Source organism: Dipteris shenzhenensis, chromosome 31 (assembly GCF_047967505.1).
Source record: "Dipteris shenzhenensis isolate YYH24624 ecotype China chromosome 31, Dip_SZ_1.0, whole genome shotgun sequence".
NCBI lineage: Eukaryota > Viridiplantae > Streptophyta > Polypodiopsida > Gleicheniales > Dipteridaceae > Dipteris > Dipteris shenzhenensis.
In genome coordinates this window covers 40,477,970-40,502,465 of record NC_141626.1, presented here as the reverse complement: position 1 = coordinate 40,502,465, position 24,496 = coordinate 40,477,970, and the positions used below count along the sequence as shown (strand labels likewise).

The 24,496-nt window shown below is 46.9% G+C and overlaps 1 protein-coding gene across 1 annotated transcript; it reads left to right on the top strand.

The window, feature by feature from the left end:
- The first annotated feature begins 256 nt into the window (after positions 1-256).
- LOC147881457 (uncharacterized) lies at positions 257-24,496 on the top strand. The gene is made up of 2 exons (XM_087402393.1): positions 257-601; positions 24,152-24,496. Exons 1-2 carry the CDS (start codon positions 500-502, stop codon positions 24,494-24,496), a joined length of 447 nt encoding a protein of 148 aa, XP_087258519.1. The 5' UTR covers positions 257-499.

Sequence of the window (24,496 nt, the reverse complement as noted above, 5' to 3'; positions counted from 1 at the left end):
CTGCACACTGCACTGTCTGTCCATCCCTTCCCACTTTGCAGACACCGCATGATCTCTCCTTCGCCTCTCCATCGCTCTCCCACCTCCTGCCTCCTGCAAAAGCCCCCTGCCACCCCCCCGGCGAGCTCTCCCATGCCGATTAAGGATCGCCCGATGGAACCTGTCTTCTCCAGTACTGCCCGTATCTCCCCCCTTCAATACTCACTACCCCGACTCGCATCCCTCAGGCGCGGTTTTTGGGCGCATTATTGCCACCACGCGTCGTCTCAGATGTCCCTTTACTCTCCGCTGCCGCTGCACCCAGCAACTCCGGCAACGTCAGGCTCTTACCCAGCTCGATGATGTCGTGGGTCCGTCTCTACTAGCGGCCTCACGGCGAAGCGTTCTTTAGAGGCGGCTGCGGTGTCTACTGTGAAGACAATGCAGCGGGAACACTCTTCTAAAGCTCTAAAAGATTTCAAGAATTGACGGCACGTGGCGATAAACTATTCTTGTCTCGATGCGATTCTGTTTTGCGATTTTGGTATTGGTTAACATATGGAGCGTCGCAAGCTGCGCGCGCATTCTCACTGAAAGGCTCTCGGCTTCTTCGGAAAATGAGGTACTCTTGTCCTTGGTATATACATTTACAATTCCCTGCAGGTTCGTTGTGAATCTGGGCGAAAAGCTGATGCGAAAAATGCGCTCAACACTGAATAGGATTTAAGAAGCTGGTAAAATTTTTATCTAAAAAGATCGTGGCCTAGGAAGGAGCACCATACCGATGTGAACTTAATAAAAACTTGGCCGTCATAGCAGCAGCAGACCAGCGCGACAGGAGTGTCTGCAAGACGTATTAGATTATAATCTAACTTCACGTCCAGGGGTCTCCTACGTTAACCATTCCCTAGTCTTGCGTGCAACTCAGTACAGCTGATACGTAGCATAGACGTATCCTTCCGTTTGATAACCTACTCCTGAATTCTGATTGGTTCAAAGCCCCTCTGAAATGTGCATTTGGATCTGAAGCTAATTTCACTAGGCATCTGACGTTCTCCATATGTTTTTAGTTAGACCGTTTCAAATCTCGGTTAGCCATGGAAGAAGAATCTCTCTTGTGAAAATGCATTATTAAGCCAGCCAATTTTCCCTTTATGTCGGCACATAAAATAACTTCTGGGCTGCCTTCGGATTGTATACTTGCGTGTGCACCAGATCATATAATGTGTCTACTTTGTAACCTTCAAGAGGTGCTTTATCCCAGGATTGATAGTGACATCCTAAAAAACCAGCCTCCCATTTCTATTTGTATCGATGACAGCCATAACCAGACCCTCTGCCTCTCTCCATTGACAGTCTGGAGGGAAACGACACCGTGACTCCCATTTCTCTCCATAAAGTAGTAGCGAAAACCGAGGGCTGTTGTTTTCCACATTTTCAAAAGAGCAACCCATTGCATATCCTCGAAACAAATGTGCAAGATTGTCTTAAAAAACAATTTGCATTTGTGGCTCCCATCCAAAGAGTGAACCAAAGCCCATGGTTGATAAAAGTGTTTAGCCATTTAACTAATATATAGTCCAAAAGCCAGGATACTTGAAGGGGTATGAAAGTGTCTCTCTCCAACTCGGCCTTTTCCAAAAGCCAACTCAATTGTCATGCACCATGATCGACTATGTGATCACTACTGTCCACGGACCATGATGCAGTTCTTGCCTTTTGATAGTGAGAAGTGCAGCGTAAATGTGCAGGAGTGGAGAGAGAGAGAGAGCCAACCTCACACACATCAAACGAGAAAGGAGAGAAAGATGAGAAAAACTGCAAGTGATCTCACGCCAAAACCCCACCAACTGCTGGGGAAAAACCTTTGCTATAGACGCTCAATACTGCTCCACAATGAGATGCACAAAACTGCTCAATTGCACCAGACTGAGATGCCAAACAAGGAGTGAGGGGGGGCCTATGTATAGCCCTTCACCCTCCTCCAGTCAGCTCCCTAACAGGGCCGACCCCTACAGCTCGTGGGGGCAGGGCACACAACCCCATAAATGGGCTCCTCCCCCAACCAATGCACAGGCTGGTGGGCTGACCCCACACTCTGCATAACAGGGGCTGCTGTGCAGCCCTATAGAGGCTGCCTGACTGCCCACAAACAGGCCGACTAGGGGGCCGAATCCCTACCCTAGAGGCCAACTGCCACAAGGCCCTATAAGGGCTGCGTACCCAGCCATAAGGTGCTGACCTCCTGCCCCAACCAAGCCAACAGCAGTTTCTAGGTGGCTGACCCCACCTCTGCCTACGTAGGCTCCTGGGGGGGGCTGGACTCCTGTATATATGCTTCCCCAAAGGTGACCACACAGGCACGCCACATACGCACCTCCATATGAGCTGCCACATGGCATATGAACCAGCCTACAAGGGCCTTGGTAGGCATGATCTGCCCTATGCTACTCTACCCTCACGAGGGGTGGGCACACCCACAACAAGGCCCTCTAAACTAGCCTAGCACTGGGTGGGCACACCCACAAGCAAGGCCCTCTCTCTCTAAGGTGACAACAGGAGATGTTGACCTCCAACACCCCCTCTCAGCTCCTGGATGGAACACAGAAGGGAGCTAGGTGTGCCACTGGAACAACTGGAGGAATCCATCGCGTGATGCTCCATTGCGATAGACCGCTGCAAGTATTGCCGAAGCAGCCCCCTCTTGGGATTGACTGCCTCAGCACGATCACTGGAAACCTAGTGCTATTGTTCCCAAGCCATAGGTGTGAGATACACTCCTCTGGTACGGTACTAGTACAATAAGTTATCTGGTGCAACAATCCAACTGCTGGTATTGGTACATCACTCCAACAGAAGGTACTGGAACAATAATCCAATTGATACTGCCCCTGGTGCAAGGTCTGCTTCCCTGCATGGGCATTGTATCTCAGAGCTAGACAGCACCCTCTGAAGCCCCCTCTCAAAACCAAACTGGTACACTGTCGCTAGATCGATGAACGTTAGTGCTCCAATGCAATGGGCATATAACAGCTCACAAGGATCAATATCAACTGTGTTTGGATTTCCGCACTTGACCCATCCGGATCTCCATCAGCTCATTAGACAATAGCTGTGGAAGGGGAGAGTGAGAGCACACCGACACACACAAGCAGGATAAGACACAAGAAGTGTGGGGATAAAACGTATGTGTGTACCTCCCCTAGCACACAGTCAACCTTTTATATGAAAGGATAAGGTTACAACACTAAGTACGGTGTACTTAGTGTACTTAACAAATAAAGTACTAAGTGTACTAACTGTACTTGGGTGGCCATAGTGCCTTTACCCCAACAACCTCCCACTTAAAGGCAATATGCCCTCAAGTAAAAATAAATGAGGCTCAACCTATACCCATCAACTGTCGGCAATGTGCAAACCGCTCTGCAGGCAAGCCTTTTGTCAACAGATCTGCTGGATTATCGTCTGTGTGAATCTTGACAAGCTGAATCAGCTTATCATCTATCGCCTCCCTGATGAAGTGATACTTCACATCAATGTGCTTTGTCTTTGCATGAAAGACAGGATTGTGTGCCAACTGAATAGCACTCTGACTGTCACAATGCAACAATGGAATATCACCTGTAATGCCCAAGTCTCCCACTAGCCGAGATAACCATAAGGCCTCCTTGCATGCCTCTGTGGCTGCAATATATTCAGCTTCCGTAGTAGACAAGGCTATGCACTGCTGCATCCTTGACATCCATGACACTGCACCTCCAGTGAATGTATAAACATAACCGGTAGTATACTTCTGGTTATCGGGATGACCAGCAAAATCTGAATCCACATAACCATGCACCTTTGCATCTCGCTTGCCAAAGCATATGCACAACTCCTGTGTGCCCTTCAGGTATCTCATGATACCTTTCACTGCATTCCAATGCTTCTTGCCAGGATTTGCCATATACCTGCTAACCACTCCCACTGCAAACGCAATATCAGGTCTGGTAGCAACCATGGCATACATGAGACTGCCACAAGCTGAAGCATACAGAATCTTGGCCATTTCAGCCCTATCAGCATCAGAGTGTGGGCTGTCCATTGCACTGAGTTTCACATACGGAGGCAATGGAGAACTAAGGGTCTTCCCCCCCTCCATATGAAACCTGTGCAATACTTTGCCAATATATTCGGTCTGAGACAAATATAACAAACGCTATCCCCTGTCTCTCCGTATCCGCATTCCCAGTATGTGATTTGCATCACCAAGGTCCTTCATATCAAAGGCCTCATGCAATCTTTTCTTAAGGTCATCAAGCTCCTTACGAGCTCTACCAGCAATAAGCATGTCATCCACATATAAAATGAGAATGATTAAGCTGCCATTTGCAGCCCTTTTGGTATATAAGCAGTGATCGTCATCACTTCTCCTGAAACCTTGGGACTTCATGAAGGTATCAAATTTCATATACCATTCCCTTGGTGCCTGTTTCAGCCCGGAAAGGCTCTTTTTAAGCTTGCATACAAGTGACTCCTTGCCCTTGACTGCAAATCCTTCTGGCTGCTGCATGTAGATCTCCTCATGAAGATCACCGTGAAGAAAGGCTGTCTTCACATCCATTTGGCATAATTCCAAATTCTCACATGCAACCAAAGCAAGTACAATCCTGAGTGTGGTCATCTTAACCACTGGAGAAAAGATCTCATCAAAATCAACACCATACTCTTGCTTAAAGCCCTTGGCAACCAACCTGGCTTTATACCTTGGCTTAGCTCCAAGTGTGACTTTCAATCTATACACCCACTTGCATGGCAGTACTTTCATGCCCTTAGGCAACTGCACCAATTCCCAAGTACCATTTTTATGGAGACTGTCCATTTCAGACTTCATGGCTAGTTCCCATAGCCTTTTATCATGCATTTGCACGGCTTCCTTGTAACAGGAAGGTTCTCCACAATCTGTAAGCATAATAAAATCTGCTCCTGGAACAAATCTGTCTGGCGGTTTCATTTGTCTAGTGGACCTTCGGACCCATTGGTCTTGCTGTCCAACTTGCTGCTCACCTAAAACAGGTTGCTGTTCTAGTAGATCAGGCTGCAGAATTATGCCTGGGAGGTCTTCCAAAGGTGGCATGTCCCGTAGTACATCTTCCGCCACTGCGGGCTGTCCATTTGGACCTGCTGCAGCATCATGCATTGGCTGATTACGCTGCTGTTGTGGCTGATTTGCAGCCTGCCTGAATTGTACAGGATGTCCCGAGTCATCAATGTCAACCTCTGAAGCATCAGAAGGCTTATCTGCTGCCTTAAACATACATGACTCATCAAATAAGACATAATTGCTGCGTATTAGCTTCTTATTCACAGGATCCCATAGGCGGTAACCCATCTCACCACTGTCACCATATCCAAGAAAAATGCATTTAAGAGACTTAGGATCAAGCTTGCTGCGATTTTCTCTGCGTATATGCACGTACGCAGTGCAGCCAAAGACCCTCAAGTGCTTATAGGAAGGAGGTTTTCCTGTCCAAAGCTCCTCTGGCACTCTGCCATCTAGTCTTTTATTTGGTGACCTATTGATGAGGTGTACTGCTGTTTTTACAGCTTCAGCCCAAAATCCATGAGGTAAAGCAGCATGTGACATCATATAGCGAGACTTTTCCTGTATGGTTCTATTCATACGCTCTGCAGTGCCATTTTGCGCTGGACTGTAAGGAGCAGTGAGTTCTCTTTTAATACCTCTAGCATCACAAAATGCATTGAATGCATTAGACATATACTCCCCACCGTTATCTGACCGCAAAGCCTTCAGTGTTCTGCCTGTTTGGTTCTCAACCATAGCAAGCCATTTCTGGAACACTGGAAAGACATCACTCTTCAATCGAAGAGGATACACCCACACCTTCCTTGTGGAATCATCTATAAATGTGACAAAGTACCGTGCACCTCCAAGTGAAGGACTAGGCATCTCACACACGTCTGTATGCACAAGCTCAAGTTGAGCATCTTTATGTCCTAATCTCCTTTTATGAGGACACTGTAACTGTCTACCATATATGCAGTGCTCACAAAACTTTAAATCAGAAAATTTAAGAGACGGTAAGTAGCCAAGGCGAGCCAATTGCTCCATTCCACTTATGCTCATATGTCCCATCCGGCTATGCCACATAGAAATATTCGGCAGCTCGGTGGCATGAATATCAGCATGATTACATACTTTAGCATGAAGAGTATACATTGTGTCAACCTTAGAGCCTCTGGCAACAACCAGGGCACCTTTGGTGACCTTCCAGAAACCATGACCAAAGCTGGTCACAAAACCTTCGTCATCCAACATGCCAGTAGAAATCAGATTTTTCTTGACTTCGGGTACATGCCTAACATTGTGAAGCATAAGCTGAGTACCATCAGCAAATACAAGCCTGACATCTCCAACACCAACAATACTGCATGCATGATTATCCCCTAGAAAAACGACTCCATTACTGCCTGGTGCATATCTTACAAACAATTCTTTGTAAGGTGTAACATGGAATGAGGCACCTGAGTCAATGATCCAAGAGTGCATGTCTGCAAAATCTCCTGCATGGAGAGAATGAGCATCCAAAGTAGAGAGAAATAGAACCTCTCCCTCACTGTCATAACCGTGTGTAGAATGAAGCTCTTCAATCTTTACACTGCTCTTGCCATTGCTTACTGGTACAATTGCTTTTGCATCTGACGCATCAGTGTTTTTGGCTTTGTCTCTCTTATCATTTTTCAGTTTAAAGCACTGCTTTTTGGTATGTCCCTTCTTGCCACAGTAGTAGCACTCGACATCTTTGTTGGAGCGGGACTTGCTCCTCCCTTTTCCCCTTTCCTGAGATTTGCCTCTTTGCTGACTACTCCCCCTTGCATTTAAGGCATTGTTAGGCTTTACTGCATCTTGAGCTTTCAGCTTCTGCTCTTCTTGCAAAATCAGCCCTGTGATATCTGAAAAACTTATGAAAGTGTTTGCATTTGTTACAGCTGTGGTGAATGTATCCCAACTTTCAGGCAGAGAGATCAAGAGTGCCATACCCTTGGTTTCCTCATCCACCACATATTTTTGATTTGCAAGTTGAGTGACAATTGAATTAAACTCATTGAGATGTGCATCCATGGAGGTCCCTTCCTTCATCTTCAGATTGAAGAACTTGCGCAGCCAATATATCTTTGTGGCTACACTCTGCTGCTCATATGTGTCCTGTAGCTTTTTCCACACACCCCAGGCTGTTTTTTCACCATCCACATTCCAAACAACACTCTCATGGAGTGACAATTCAATTATGGACTTTGCTGACAGATCAGCTAGTGCCCAAGCATCATCAGATGTGCCAGTGGGCTTCACACCTTTGTGTATAATAGGAGCATGAAACTGCCTGAGAATTAGCACATTCAGGACCATCTTTTTCCACATTGGGTAGTTAGCAGCACCCTGCAACTTGGGTGCCTGCAACTTAGTTAGCCATTACAATCAGCACGAAATATAACCCACACTTGGGTGCCTGACTCCCTGCAAACTAAGTGCACAGATGCACTTGTAGTTGTGCTCAAAAGTTAATTCCTGCAATTTTCTCCCACTTAACAGTAAATACTGTCTGTTTCCTGCCGGCTGCAGATCCAGAAAAGCAATACTTAATGCATTAATTGATGCTCTGTAGTATGTAGTACAGTACAGCAGTACCTTGATTTGACACAATGTATGTCCCTGCTGTAACAGTGAAAACAGCACTGTTTTATGCACTTTAAACTTCAGTAAAATGACTGTTTACAGTCCAAAAATTGACTCCGGACAGTACCCGACTGTACTTTCTAGTACAGCAACAGAAATTGACTGTATAACTGTCCAAAACTGTCAGAATTAGACTTTCTCTTGCCTCTATAACTGTGTTACACAGTTTAGAACTTGAATGAGGCAAAAGCCCCTTGACTGGAAGCCAATTTTGAGGATTTTAGTGCATACACCGCTTTCCCAAAGCTCCAATGATCACATAAAGCATCTAGGTGTTTCCCCCAACACTGATATGCATAACAATGTCAAAAGCCCCAAATTTGACTAAAGTCAAACTTGGTCAAAATTGACCAAATCTGTAACAAATGTGAATGTACTTTCAGCAACAAATTACAGCATTTGTCCCACGCACAATAGCATCAAAAGCCCCTTGAATTGACAGCACATTCCGTGCATTAACACAGTAAATGGCATCAATCTGCTATTGCTCATAAGGCATGTGACTGCACGTCCATTGACTTGCATCCAGTAGCATATGCTGCATGTATCTACACAGATCTGACCAATGCATACATAGTGCCAACACTGTGTACAATCACTGGCCAAGTGATAAGACCTGTCTCGAAATCAGGGCGAAGACTCTTGGCGGGAGGCGGGAAATGTGCGTTTGCTTCGCAAGATCAGGTAGGAGACGATGATGGCAGAGCTGCGGGCGCATGTGGCGCTGATGGAGGTGCTGGTGGCCTTGGCCCTGGCTGGCGCCGCCTGGCTTGCTGCTGGTGGCGCCGATGGCGTCGCTGGTGGCCTTGGCCTTGGCTGGCGTCGGTGGCCTTGGCGCTGGCGTCGCCGGTGGCCTTGGCCCTGGCAACGAACGGCCTCAAAGGCTGCTAGCGTAGCGCTAGTAGCTGAAGGCGCGCTGACGGCGCTGTGTGCAGGTTGCCGCTGCTATCGCCGCTGCCTAGCGATGGCAGTGCTGCTGACGGCCTAGCAATGGCTGTTGCGCTAGCGATGGCTATTGGTAAGACCCACGTTTGGGCAAACACACGAATAGGCAGCTGCTGGATAGGCGAGGATAGGGAGAGTGGCTCTGATACCAGTTGTGGAAGGGGAGAGTGAGAGCACACCGACACACACAAGCAGGATAAGATACAAGAAGTGTGGGGATAAAACGTATGTGTGTACCTCCCCTAGCACACAGTCAACCTTTTATATGAAAGGATAAGGTTACAACACTAAGTAAGTGTACTTAACAAATAAAGTACTAAGTGTACTAACTGTACTTGGGTGGCCATAGTGCCTTTACCCCAACAATAGCTGCAGCAGAACACTAGGAGACCCCCTCTCTGGATTGGACAAGTCATAATGTCCAAACAAAAGACATACTGCTACCTGAGTCAACGGGAACAACTCCTCGTGGCTTGAGGTCATGCCTGAAAGCTTGCCTCGGTGAAAGACTCCCTTCCTACTGCACATGACTGGCAGATACTGCTGCCACAAACAAGCAAGCAATCCTTCAGATGGATTCAAAAAGCCTGTTGGCAGTGCATCCTACCTTGTGCTACTAGAAGGCTGAGGTATACGTTGTAGCCGCGGCTCAGCAGCGGTAACACTGTCCAACTGATTACTGGTCCCTTCACTGTTCCTTTCAGGACACTGCCACCAATAGTGACCTTTCTGGCCACATCGGTTACATGTGCATGATGCTTTCCGTTCCTTGGCTGTCAGCTGCTTCCGTTCTTTCTACTCAGCTGCCAAAGCCTTAGGCCTCTCATAGGTACGATCTACAAACCTCTCCTCCTGGTCAAGAACCATCGAGACCAGTTCTTCCCAGGTCAACGCATTCATCCTTCCACTTGTTATGAAGGACCAATACAAGGCACCATACTGAGAGGATGACTGGGACAGTAGAGTTATGACCATATCCTCGGACGATATCTGTGTCCCTACCTGGAGGATCTCCTGTAACTTGTTAATGTGCTTCCGCATCGATGAAGACTTCTTATCCAACAATCTCAATTGGACTTCGAGGGAAACCCTCTTCATGGGAGAGTTCAATTATACAGGGACGTCAAGTGCTCCCAGATACTCTTTGCCACCGTCATGTGCTTCACATGATTAATCACCTGAGGAGTACCGTTAAGAAATCTAAACGACCTTACCCTTGCATTGACACGGCCCCAAAGTTGAGACATGTTCTCGGCCTCCTCTGCTCCAAGATGCCAAGGTTGGATGCAAGGGGATGAGGTCGTGCAACTCCCACCAATAGGAAATCTGGAAAACCGTACGATTGTAAGACAAACTCCATCATGACCCGCCAGACTCCGTAATTGAGTCCATCCAACTAACGGTCGATTGGGAATGTGGGTAAAACTGGAATTTTTTTCTTGTTCTCTGCCATCTCGGGCAAAGTCGCCATATCAGATTGAAGAGGTAATGAAACTGAGAAGAGAGAGTGGAGGAGAGAAGGGGATGGACGGAAAGAAGGGGAGGAGGGGCTGGATATGGTGATGAAGAGGTTGTGAGCCTACAAGACTTTACTTCGCTGTCCCGCCATTTAGAAAACCTCCCTTCGACTCTGAAAACACCCTTCAAAGTCTGCGTACCTTCCTTGACTCCCAGACAGTCCACACCTCTCACAATCTTCCTCACGAGCACCTCCGAACAATAGCCCTATACCTCCTTTCTATGTGCTGGCTCAACACTCCCTCAACGCCTCGGGTCTCTAGCCAACCATGGCTCCGATACCATGTGAGAAGTATTAAAATGGCAGCGGAAGATGCAAACAAACTGAAATTATAGAGCCATACAGAGAACACTAGAGATAACAAAATGTACCACCACTGATCTGCTGTAAATCAGCCCTTAAACCAGGGCAGCAACTGAAATACAAGATATCTTGAATAAGATAAGAAAACAGGAGCTGCAGGAGAGGCTGAACTGAAGCAGAGAAAAAGGGGGGAACACAAGAAAGCTGAAGCCTGAGAGCACGGAGGCAGGAGAAGCCTGAAACGAAGAGGCAGGGGCCTGGAGTGAAGAGGCTAGAAGAGCCTGAACTGAGGAGGCAAGAGCCTAGAGAAGAGGAGGCTGAAGGAGCCTGGGTGAAGAGGCAGGAACCTTGGAACAAGGGAACTGTAGAGGCCTGGAGCGGGGAGGCAAGAGCCTTGAAGAGGCAAGATCTGCTGCGGGAGTGTGGGCAGCCAACTGAGCAGCTGAGAGGGGGCTCTGAGGGGATGGTCAGGAGCAGGCTGTATGCTGGAGCCTTGAGGAGCTGCAAGAAGTGATAGAGGAAATGAAGGGAAGGAGGCCCTTTTATAGGGCAGGCCAAGGGGGGGAGTCGGCCAGTTTGGCTGGACCGACCAGCCTGGTCGGTCAGGCCAACTGGGCCGACCAGCTGGTCGGCCAGCCTACCCCCTCTGGCCCCCCTTGCTGCATGGGGGCTGGTCGGTTGGCCACGCCTGGAGATGCTGAATCTCAACACTCCCTCTCAGCTCCAGGGTGTGGCACAAGACCCAGAGAGCTGGTATGACGTTGGAGAAGGGGAGGAGAAACAGATTTGGTAAATATGTCGGCGACGTTGTCGGAAGTGGTGCTGAAGAGGAGCACAATGGTACCGTCAAGAACCTTCTCTCGCGTGTAGTGGTACTGAATTTCAATGTGTTTTGTCCGAGCATGAAAGACCGGATTGCGAGCAAGGGCAATACAGCTTTGATTGTCACAAAAAAGTGTGGTAGAAGTGGATTGCTGAAAACCACAATCGAGAAGAAGGCGCCGAAGCCACACAGCCTCACAGGTGGCACTACACATAGCCCGATACTCAGCCTCGGTGGAAGATAGGGCGACCGTGGGTTGGCGTTTACTGGACCAGGAGATAGCCGCAGAGCCAAAGGAGAAAACATAGCCCGTGGTAGAGCGGCGAGAATCGGGGTCGCCAGCCCAATCGGAGTCACTCCAACCTCGGAGAGTGAGCGGGGAAGGAGAGGAACCACCGGCAGCATAAAAGAGCCCGAAAGTAGAGGTCCCCTGAAGATAGCGGAGGAGACGTCGAGCAGCTTGCCAATGAGAAAGCGAAGGGGTTTGCATGAAGGTACTGAGGGTGCCGACAGAGAAGCCGAGATCCAGTCGAGTGTTAAGTAGCCAAAGAAGAGATCCAACAAGCTGGCGGTAGAGGGAGGCATCAGGATAAGCAGTGGACCTAGAAGCAGAGAGTTTAGCGTTGGGATCCATGGGAGAGGTGATGGGCCGACAGTCAGCCATGTGGAAAGTTTCGAGGAGCTCTTGAACATAGCGATGCTGAGAGACAAAATACCCCCTCTTAGTCTGCCAAATCTCAAGACCCAAGAAAAAATGGAGAAGGCCCATATCCGTCATCTCAAATTCAGTTTGAAGAGCAACTTTAATGGCAAGGATATGATTGGTATGACTCCCGGTGAGGATTAAATCATCCACATAAAGAATGATGAAGGTATGAAGCTGTCCTTCATGAAAAAGATAAAGATTGGGATCAGCCAGAGAGCGAAGAAGTCCTTGGCGGCAGAAGAAGGTATCAATACGCTGATTCCAGGCCCGAGGAGCTTGCTTGAGACCGTAGAGAGCCTTGCGAAGGCGACAGACCATGAAAGGAGAACGAGAATTAATGAAGCCGGGCGGCTGATCCACATATACCTCTTCATGAAGATCACCATTCAAAAATGCAGATTTGACGTCCATTTGAAAGATGGGCCACTGATGGTGGGCGGCAAGAGCGAGGATCGTGCGGATGGTGCTCATCCGGGCAGTAGGTGCAAAGGTCTCTCCATAGTCGATGCCGGGTCGTTGGGCATAGCCTTTAGCCACCAGCCGAGCTTTATACTTGTCGACAGAATCATCAGAGGCATATTTTGTTTTGAAAATCCACCGGACACCAATGACGGAACGATGTGAGGGACGAGGGACAAGGTCCCAGGTGTGGTTCCGAAGAAGAGCATGAATTTCCGCTTCCATAGCCTGTTTCCAATGAGGCTGGGCCAAAGCCTGAGGAACGGTAGTGGGCTCACGAGTGGCGAGGATGCGAGACATAAGGGCATAATTGACATGAAGGGGATCAGAAGAGGACGGTGGGAGATGGCGATGAGAGCGACGAGGTCCATCATCAGGGGGTGGTTCGGAGTAGGGATCCTCAAGACCGGAGGAGCGGAGAGTATCAATGAGCCATCGCGGAACACGTACCGAGCGGGGTTCCAAAGGAGGAGCAGACGAGGGTGGAGCCGGAGAAGGAGGCGGAGGAGAGAGAATAGGAGGTGATGTACCGGGGAACGAGGCAGGTGGAGGGAGAGAGGGCTCCGGGGCATCGGACGGATCTCCAAGAACAGGAGGAGAGTCGGAGGATGTCGGAAGGACCTGCTCGTCGAAAAGAACATCCCTGCTCACGGAGATAATGCGGCGGCGAGGATCATAGAGGCGATAGCCAGTGGAGACGGAGTTGTAGCCTACGAACAAGAGCTTGTGGGACTTAGGATCAAGCTTTCCACGATCAGATTTAGGAATATGAACATAAGCATCACAGCCAAATACCCGAAAATGGGAAACATCGGGCTTAGATCCATAGTAAGCCTGATAAGGGGTCATGCCTGGGACTGCTGATGTCGGAGAGCGGTTAAGAGTATGGATGGCGGTCATCATGGCCTCGGCCCAAAGAGACTGAGGGAGTTGACTGTGAGTGAGCATGGTCCGAGCCATTTCAACACCGGTACGATGTTTACGTTCAACCACACCATTATCAGAAGGGGTACCTGTGTTGGCAAATTCCCGTTTGACACCATGACTACTCAAGAACCGATCAAACTCGAGAGAGGTGAATTCACCACCTTTATCAGCACGAAGAATTTTGAGGGAGTGATTGGATTCTTTTTCCACCATGGCTAGCCAGGTCTGGAAACGACTGAAAGCCAGATCCTTGTGGGAAAGAAAATAGATCCAAGAGTAGCGACTGAAATCATCAACAAGGAGCATGTAGTACGAGGCTCCCCCAAGGGACATAATCTGCATAGGGCCACATAGGTCGAGGTGAACAAGACCAAGCGGAACAGTGGCACGGCGAGAGGCATGATGAGCGAACGGCTCGCGATGTTGTTTGCCCAATATGCAAGAGGGACAGAGACCTTGGCGAGTGCCGACGTTAGGGAGGCCGAGGACAAGCTGATCACGGAAAGCACGATGAAGAGCATCAATGTGTAAATGACCAAACCGATAATGCCAAAGGTCGCCAAGAGAGGTTCCTGTAAGGGAGGGAAGGGCAACAAGCTTGTAGATACCATTAGTAGAATGGCCGGTCCAAACCGGCTGTCTGGTGGCACGATCGCGGATGGTGACAGAGGCTGCTTCAAACTCAACTTTCATATTGTTTTGACAAATCTGATGAACCGAAAGGAGATGAATGCCGAGAGACGGAACATAAAGAACACGAGAAGAGTGTTTACCCCCTTTGCCATCAGGAATAATATCAAGAGAGCCCTCTGAATGAACAGGAATAGAGTGCTTATCGCCGATGCAGACACGACCAGAATGAGGAGTGAGATCCTGGAGCAGTGAGGAGGGGGTCATATGCCGAGAGGCCCCACTATCAACAATCCATTCACGAGCATCGGAGCTATGGAGAGCCAATGACTCTGCTGCAGGAAGGGGGACCGAATTCAAGAGCTCAAGGTGAACAAATGCAGGAGTAGGGGTAAGGGAAGCATCAGCCGCAGCGGCCAGAGGTGCGTCAGCTCGTTTGTGTTTGCGGTATGGACAATTGCGCCAATAATGGCCAGGAGTGCCACAGTGATTGCAATTACCTTTGGGAGCAGGACGGTCACTGGAGGGAGCTGAAGGAGATGAGTTATTGGCAGAGGACGGGGCATTCTTGGATCGTGATTTGGGACGATGGGCCACAAGAGCCTCAGAAGAACCGTCAGAGGTTTTAGTGAACTGTTCCTCCTGATCCATCATCATGGGGACAAGTTCCTCCCAAGTGATGGTGCTGAGGCGGCCAGAGGTAATAAGAGAAGAATAGAATGCTGCATATCGACTGTCAGTAATAACATGAGATAAGAGAGTAATAGCCATATCTTCGGAGGAGATAGCCTTGCCTGCATGGAGGATGTCCTGATGCATGCTCTGCATTTTGTTGATGTGGTCCCGTATGGAAGGAGAAGTAGTTGGATCGAGGCGACGAAGCTGAACTTCCAAGGAAATACGTTTCATGGGAGTGACGCGAAGATACATGCCATCAAGAAATTCCCAAATAGCACGTGACTAAGTAAGATGCTTGATATGATTGAGAACCCCTGGTTGACAATTGAGAAAGATGAACGAGCGTACACGAGCATTCAATTTATCCCAGATAAGAGAAGCATGTGGCTCCTCCTCAGGTGACGGACGAGGGATCCCGGGATCAACAAACTCAGCAAGATCATAAGATTCCAATACAGAGGCCATCTGAATTTTCCAAAGAGAATAATTGGTCCCATCTAACTGCCGAGCATCTGGAAATGTAGGAAGAGTGGGAATACGTACAGGCTTGTCAGACTCTTGAAAGAAACTGGACATAGGGGATACGCGAAGATCCGGAGTAGAATCCTTTGTTTCATCAGCCATGACTGAAAACAGGGAATGGACAGCAACAAGGGGCTGAAGAGAACGGGGCTGGTGAAAAGATCAAGGTCTAGAACAGGGCCAATCTCAACAATCGAACCCAAAGATCAAGAGCCAATAAGTTCTGCCAGAAACCCCTGAATAAAGTCGTACGGGTGAAGACGGGAGCCGACCCGATGCGCGATGAAGGAAGGGGGGGAGAGGCTCTTGATGAAGCAGTAGGCTGCTATTGATAGCCCGCGGTACGCGAGAAAAAAAAAATAGGGAGGGGAGAAGAGAGCTCTGTAGTCAGTGGGAAGGAGAGTTGCTGACGAGGACAAACTTCTTCAACTTCATCAATATAGAAGTTTCCAGATCAGAGAGTAACCTGGTGCTCTGATACCATATTAAAATGGCAGCGGAAGATGCAAACAAACTGAAATTATAGAGCCATACAGAGAACACTAGAGATAACAAAATGTACCACCACTGATCTGCTGTAAATCAGCCCTTAAACCAGGGCAGCAACTGAAATACAAGATATCTTGAATAAGATAAGAAAACAGGAGCTGCAGGAGAGGCTGAACTGAAGCAGAGAAAAAGGGGGGAACACAAGAAAGCTGAAGCCTGAGAGCACGGAGGCAGGAGAAGCCTGAAACGAAGAGGCAGGGGCTTGGAGTGAAGAGGCTAGAGGAGCCTGAACTGAGGAGGCAAGAGCCTAGAGAAGAGGAGGCTGAAGGAGCCTGGGTGAAGAGGCAGGAACCTTGGAACAAGGGAACTGTAGAGGCCTGGAGCGGGGAGGCAAGAGCCCTGAAGAGGCAAGATCTGCTGCGGGAGTGTGGGCAGCCAACTGAGCAGCTGAGAGGGGGCTCTGAGGGGATGGTCAGGAGCAGGCTGTATGCTGGAGCCTTGAGGAGCTGCAAGAAGTGATAGAGGAAATGAAGGGAAGGAGGCCCTTTTATAGGGCAGGCCAAGGGGGGGAGTCGGCCAGTTTGGCTGGACCGACCAGCCTGGTCGGTCAGGCCAACTGGGCCGACCAGCTGGTCGGCCAGCCTACCCCCTCTGGCCCCCCTTGCTGCATGGGGGCTGGTCGGCTGGCCACGCCTGGAGATGCTGAATCTCAACAAGAAGTGCAGCATAAATGAACGGGAGTGAAGAGAGAGAGAGAGAGAGAGCCAACCTCACACACACCAAACAAGAAAGGAGAGAAAGATGAGAGAAACTGCAAGTGATCTCAGGCCAAAACCCCACCAACTGCTAGGGGAAAACCTCTGCTATAGATGCTCAATTCTGCTCCACGATGAGATGCACAAAACTTCTCAAGTTCACCAGACTGAGATGCCAAACAAGGAGTGAGGGGGGGGCTGTATATATCCCCTCCCCCTCCTCCTGTCGGCTCCCTAACAGGGCCGATCCCTGCCCTAGATGGGCCGACCCCTACAGCCCATGGGGGCTGGGCACAAGGGCCTATAAATGGGCTCCTCCCCCAACCTATGTACAGCCTAGCATCAGTGGCTTTCAATGTGGATCGCTTCTTTAGAAGTCAAATTAATTTGAGAAAGGAGAGGCAGAATAGGCAGCAGCAAAGGCCCAACGGTCAGCCGGCATTCCATGTTGGAACTATAAGGTCAATGCCTCAACTCTAAGCCTCCAAATGAGGAGAGCTCAAGGGCTTGATATCTCAGGATGTATAAGGGTAGATGGTGCATCAGTAAGGAAATGTGCTGAGGCTGCCATATGGGCAGCAAGATGGCTGCCACATCGACAGCAGACAGAAAATCTTGTTAGTGTTGATTTGGGGCAGCCACATGGGCCACCCACACCATCGGTGGCTGCTGTATGAGGGCACAAGAGCTGCAGCAGTGCGCAGCAAGAGAGAAGGCACCTGAGCTGGTACAGAAGGTGCTATGGAAGGTATAGAGCCAGCACATGGAGCAGGTCGGCAGTCAGAACACGTCTGCGCAGGATCTGGAAGGTGCTATGGAAGGTACGGAGCCAGCACATGGAGCAGGTTGGCAGTCAGAACATGTCTGCGCAGGATCTGGTACAGCAGTTACTAAGGTGCAAGGGTTGCCAGGTCGACAGCAGGGTCGATGGCACAGATTTGACAGTACATCCTGTGTGTTCTCTCTATCTGAAGTGTTCTCTCTATACATACAAGCACACAGAGTGAGTTGGCATTCAAAGTTTTCATTGTGATATGTCAAGAATTTCTTTATTCCACTTTGTAAGGGTTGGCTGTAGTCAGATATCCTTTTTCCCAACATTCCATCCTCCAGAAGTGCTTTCATGCACTGGACCAGAGGCATCAGCAAGGAGCACGAAAGGCACCAGCCCTCAGCTCTTGTGAAGAGCTCATATAAGAGTGGGTTCTCGGTCAGAGAGTGTTGGGGCTCCTCCCTAAGCTAGTGAAGACCTTGCTTGAGAAGCACGCAACATACAGCAGGAGTGAGCAGAAGGTTTCTTATTTTAAAAGAAGTGAACAGAAGGTTGGGCAACAGTACATGCCCTGAGATCTAGCACGAGTGGAGCAGCATCCAGCTGTCCACGTAGTGTACATTGTGAGTGCTCTTTTGTATCTGTTTTGGTTCTTTCAGTGGGCATTTCTATTCAGTTATCGGTTGCCATACCTCGCAGTCTACTTCGGACCTGCGCATGGAGTTAATTCAAGTACATATGTGCACATGTTGAGTAGGATCTAGATCTCAGGTGTGATCTCATGGTCGATTTGATTTTCCACTTAGTATTGTGGTTTGGGCATGACTTTCCAGAAAGGCCTACCTATCATGATCTCTACTAGGCTCCTAGTTATGGAATTGATTGAGACCATTCAGTAAATTGGGTAGGCTTTTCAATTTCAAAACTAGGGTTTTTGTGAAAATTTAGCCAAAGGAGTTCCTACTCCTTCAGAGATCTTCATTTGGCTGATTGGAACTGTTTGGATGAGTTTTGATTGAAAATTGGATCAAATTTGAGACATAAGACTCAGCTAAAATTGTGACGTGACAGTGATACCATGTCGAGAAATCTCCCTCAATTCGATACCATGTAGGAGAATCGAAGCATGTCTCAACATTAGCTCAGAGACCACAAGTCCAACCTCCACCAAATCTGGTAGAGTGCATGTACAGGATTGGTGTTTCTTCATTTTGATTGCAAATTGGCACTAAGATCAGCAAATTGGCACAAACTGCCTAACATATTTCAGTCTCAAATACCATGATGTACAAAATTTTCAATTTTGACGTTGCCAATTTTTCGATCCGAGTAAGGCTGACATGTGCCAATTCATTCTTGGATCAACTTTCCATGAAATAATTTTGCACGGAGGTGGACCCATAGGCTCAAGATGAAATGCTCCAAGTTCGAAATGAAAATTATAAGAAATTCTCATGATTTAGAAGTTGTCATAGCATTTGTTTAAGCATATTTTCCAGCCGAGGGATTTATCTCCATAGTTGAAGCTACAACTGGTAGCATAGTTCATCCCAAGACATGCATAAAAAATATGAAATAGGAACAATGCATCCAGTTATTTGAGTCATGGGCTGGGCTTACACAGGAACATGTGCGGGCTGAAAATGCAACAGACTTGGAGTAGCCTCCTTGTTTTAGAGCCTGAGCAATGGGCTCAGCCAACTTGTATTCAATTCAATGGTAGATAGTTGATGTACAATGAAGGACATGATGTTCTTTTACAGTTTTGAGACAAACCATGAAACAGTGTCTATCCATATGGGATTATTACAATTCCATAGTGACGCATGGGATTCCTAAAGAAGCCTAGACTTGGCTTCCTATTAACTCCACCAAAACCATCCAATTATACAAATGGGCCATTAATCTTGATCTACCTAACAAGACACACTAACTATAGTAAACTGAGTAACTAGCCTTTTCTACACAAGTTGTAAAGTCTTATTGATTATCAGTGGTTTTCAAATGTTTATAGAGCTTTGCTAAAGTTATTATATAGTTCTTAACATGTTCGAAACAGGAGGGAGGTGAGCTTCCAGAATCCAAATATGAACATCTTCCAAATGACCAAAATGTCAAACCTCTAGATTTGAATATGAACCGGAAGCCCCTTTACACTGAATCGAACCTTCTTCTCATTATTGTTAGAGTTAAAGAGAGATTTAAACCAATCCCAATGTCTTCTAGCCTTAGGACAGCTTACATCCAATGAAAGATGCCTTTGGGGGCATTCTGCAATGGTGCAGTTGGGCCAGGACTTGTTTTGTGCTGTTAGGTAGAAATAGCTTTCCAAGACACAAGCCAAAGGAAGCTATTTATCTTGGGGGGGTTATGCTTCTCCAAATTACCTTACTGAGGGATGTAGCATCATTTCCTAATGCACCTCCAACATACCAGTGGCTCTTCTTAAGCAGCTAGAGGTAAGCCCCACAACCATGAAATAGTTCTTTAATCACTTTCAACTATGCTAGGACCTTGTGATCTTGCTTGGAGAGCCAGCCATCCATGACTCTAAAGAGAGCTAATCATTGTAATTGAGCCTGAACTATTCTTTGGCTTCCTCCCAAGACAGTATCTTTTCTTGGATATGCCCAACCGACTCCATCTCTTCCCTAAGTGCAATGCTTATTAGGGTATCCCTCCAGTCTCAAGCAAGGGAGAAAGATAAAACTCTTTGGCGGACCATCCGCTCCCAGAGCCTTACCGTTCTTGAGCATGTTGCGGCCTTTCATTTTCCTCATCCGTAACGAGGGAAGGGATGCACTCTGCCCTGTTTCTACCTTTCAAGGAGTAGAGCTTTCTCTCAGAATCGTTTCTTTGTCACTCTATAAGGAGACCATGCTAATTATTATGTCTGCTCATCAAGATGTACTTTTCTTTGTACCGCAGGAATTTAAATGGAAACATTTTTCTAAGCTTATCCTCCCACCTCTTGAGCTTTGTGAACAAAGGGGGTTTTTAATTGGATTTACTCCTCTATCATTCTTTGTATTCCTTCCATTCTCGGACATCTGCTGATCCCCTCAATATTCACATCCCACCACTGGATTAAGCCGTTCCACTTGTTGGAGGGCTGCCAAATCTAGCAAAGACCTCCCAGTTTTTCAAAGAGAGAGATTAAGTCCATTTGTTTTGTCGAATCTGTCCTTGTCCTTATTCTCGCCCAAGTCGACTGGTCCTCAGGTTAGTCACCATGGTAATCTTGCCATTTCATGAGGAATAACATCAATCCAACTAGGCCGTAATTCTATTGAAGCACCAGGGTAATCTTACCATTCCACGAGGAATAACATCAATCCAACTTGGCTGTAATTCTATTGAAGCCTCTTTATACTCCTTTAGGTTTCATTTGTTAACCAGACTGGTCTAGTGATTGAGCTCCTCCCTTTCCAGGATTTTGGTGTGCCTATCGACTTTGTCCCTTTGAGACTCTACCATATTGAAATCTCCTAGTAAGATGACTTGTTTGGCCGTTGGTATCATGCTCAAATTTTTAACAACAGAGAGCTGGATGTTTTCTCTCATTTGGAGAGTAGATGTTAATGATCTAACAATATTTTGGTGGCTCTTCCTTATCTGACAATATTTTGTCGGCTCTTCCATCGATTACAATGTGGGGGCAAGGGCATATATTGCTCCTAGTCCAACTGACCGAAACCCCTCTCATAGCCTTGTCAATGTTCCTGCATATGGCTTGTTTATGACTAACTTCTTGACTTGATTATTTCCCAGCTTGGTTTCTTGAAGGCACACAACATCTACCATACACTCTCTGATGGCGATTGCAGCCCGCTGGCCTTTAGGCCCTCTTGTACTCTCGTTTTCAAGCAATATAACTAGCACTACTTTTTGCGAAAAAAAATACACTCTCTGATGAAATTAAACCCCAGACAAAAGGTTAGAATGTACCAATATGGTCATAGTAGAAGTTTCCTTCTACATAAAAGCTGGTCCTGAACAAAGCTTGGAAAAGCACGTGCATTAAATAAAGCCACTCAAAGCAATATTGCAGCATGAACCCGGCTCCACCGAGCTTGGCCCCCTAACAAGCCACCAGTTTGCTTGCAACCAAAACAGTGATCTATGTTTAGCCAGTGTCTACCATCATGTAAAATGCTCTAACATTAGCAACCATCATAAGCCTTGCTTCCTCACAAGCTTGAGAAGAGAGCTTTGCTACCCCTGGAGTGCATTGGCCAAGAGCAGCAAGCTACTACCATGAACAAAAGCCAACACCCTACTTAAGTTTAGTAGCCAATGTGCTGTATACCAGACGAGCACACCTAAATCTCAAGAAACACAGTCCTCTGCCTCATTCATTTTGAGCAGCCAAAAGCTTAGTAGCGTATCATTCTTGGGCAAACAGTAAGAATAAACATCACAACTAGCGCTTCACCTTGCTCCAGTTAAAGAGCTGAAGTGGACAATGTGAAACGCTAAGGGTACAACAAAAAGGAAGGGTTTAAGAAGATCTGGATGAGGAGAGAGAAACAAGGGTGGGGCCATTGTTGACTGACTGTTGCTCAGCTCTGTACCTGCTTTGAGCTCCCAGAAGCTATACTTACACATTGTAGTAAGCCCTTGTGGCCCATCCTCATGCGCTAAAATGAATTTTGCTCATCTTTTCTCTGTGACGGGGCAAACATTTTTTGAAGACAAAAGAAATATTGTCTCCTTGACTTTTCTCATGCATTTAAAAACAAAATAGTTTGAAAGAAGAAATAAAAAGTAAATGCATTACTTTGATTTTCCAAAACAGATTGACGTGCCCCTACAATGAAAATCTTGAAGAAAGCACAAAAAAAAAGGCATACTAGTTGTCTGTGTAAAGTGAAATGATAGGTTGCTGAACTTTGATTGAGATCGAATTTCCCGAACACTACATGACAATATTCTGATCGAAGAACCTTCTTATAGTACCTTTAGAGCTTCTTGCTCAGATAATGGAATGTTGAAACGGTTTAAAACTGTTAACAATCACAAAATGAAACGTGTTTTTCTTGATCTTGCATCTAGGCGATTAAAACTACAGAGAAGGGCTAAGCGGTCACCTTTCCGTGATCTTCAGGGTAAGTATTGGTCTCATTTTAGCTAAGAACAACAAAAATTGAGTCCACAGTAACGGGCTTGCAAAGGCTTACATTAGATAGGAAGTGAACAAAATCTGAGCACTATTCTGTCCGAGTATGTAATAGGTGAAACCAATAGCAGGGTATATTGATGTCTCAGGCCCTAGCCTCGTCTCACATCTAGACAAAGTGTGAAATAATCACTTCTCGATAAGACTTAAAACGCAAAGCCGCAATCTCTGTAAAAAGGGCATCATGGTCACAAAGACATGCCAGGAAAAACAGGCTGATGACCCCCAAGAGCGCTTATCGACAGACTCCAGAGTTCGCCATTTTGAGGAGTGTGAAAATTACAATTATCTATAGAAATCGACATTCATGGCCAAAAGTACCTGCTACTTTTAGTATAGTATTGTATGTACACACCCCTAATTCTTTCTCTTACGTTCTCTTTTTACAAGCTCGTGAAGTCCAAAAAATATGACAAGATCTGAAGAACATATATAATATATATGGCATTGTGTGTGTGTGTGTATGAAATTTTATATATATATATATATAGAGAGAGAGAGAGAAGAAGAAGAAGAAGAAGAAGAAGAATATATTATCGTCCTCTGAAGACCAAAACCGGCCTATGGGACCTGGGCAATACAATATCACAAGTACATGAAAGCTCCTCCCGAAGATGGGAGGGTGGAAAGAGAAACCACCTTCTAGGATTCAGGTGGATTCCTATGCTTGAAGAGCTTATACACAAATGTTCCTAAAGCTGAAGGTGACCCTTTATGCAGCAAATCAGCCAGTTTGTTATGTCCCTCAAGGAGGTGATTGAACTCTTCCCTAATGTGTGCATAGTGAGGGCATATCATTACCATGTGTTCTTCTGTTTCAACCATACCTTGATCACATAGTTGGCATATTCTACTCTCCCTTGGCATCTTTCTCCATCCCCCTGTTTCTATTTGCAGCTGGTGTGATCGGGTGCGAAGTGAGGCTAAAGCCCTCCGTTTATGCACTGCTATAGGTGTACATATGTACTTCTGCGTTGTTGTCTCCCTTCCTGTATAAATTGACCAATATTCGGGGTTGATATATGTGCGATAGTACTCAAATTTATCTTTGTTTTCTGCTGTTTGCCATTTCCTGTGTAGTGCATTCAGCAGGTCATAATGAAAAGCCTCTTCATCAATCTCCTCCGAAGAATAGTTTAAATACTCTTCTACTTCCCACTTCTTGAACCATTTTTTTAGGTCCTGTGCCCATCCGGATGTCAAAATCTTGCCCTTGTTTGTCTTTTGAAGCTTCTGACTTTCATTCCATGCTCTCTTTGGTAGCCTTTCATTATCCATGCACTTGACCTTTGTGATGTATCTGAGTACTCTCTTCAGAGCATGTAGCTCTATGGGTATACATCCTGTCTCTAGGAGTAACAAAGAGTATGGTGTAGTAGCCTTGATGCCCAGGTGCCTCCTAATGAAAGACTTTTGCATTTTCTCTATCTCATTCCACGTTGATGGAGATATACTCCCACCCCATACCTCTACTCCGTAGAGTACTGTCTGTATCACATATGCCCCAAAGATCATATTTCGTACTTGCCACCTTCTCGTATTGCTATTGAGAGAGAGAGAGAGAGAGAGAGAGAGTCCCACACAATCAGTGGAGAGGCAGTTTGACTGCCTATTTTCCCGTGCTGATACGGATGTGAAAACCTTAGCCGCTCATATTATATTTGACACTCCCAGTTTGAGACTATTGATCTAATTTCTGATCTCTATACGTGTTTATGTGAATGTGGCAGGTCAGAAATCCAACTAACCATGCACTTGATCCTGGAGGAACTAGAAGGACTACAATGGGCCTGCCAGCCCAAAAAAAATCGCATAGCACATTTGACTTCGAAGATTATGGCATTATCAAGGCACCACCCAGATTGCCGCCTGCTGAACATGGGCCTGTAGTGTACTTTCGGTCACCAAGGCGGATGCCAAGTCCACCTGGTTTGCGTCCCCGAGTGAAGCCACCCCCTTTTTTACAACAGACGGAAGCACCATTGGAGTCGCAAGATCCACTACCAGCCTCAATACCTCAGACAGTGGCATCTCCGATGTTGGCACAGTCCCAGAGACTTGCACCAGTGCCTTAG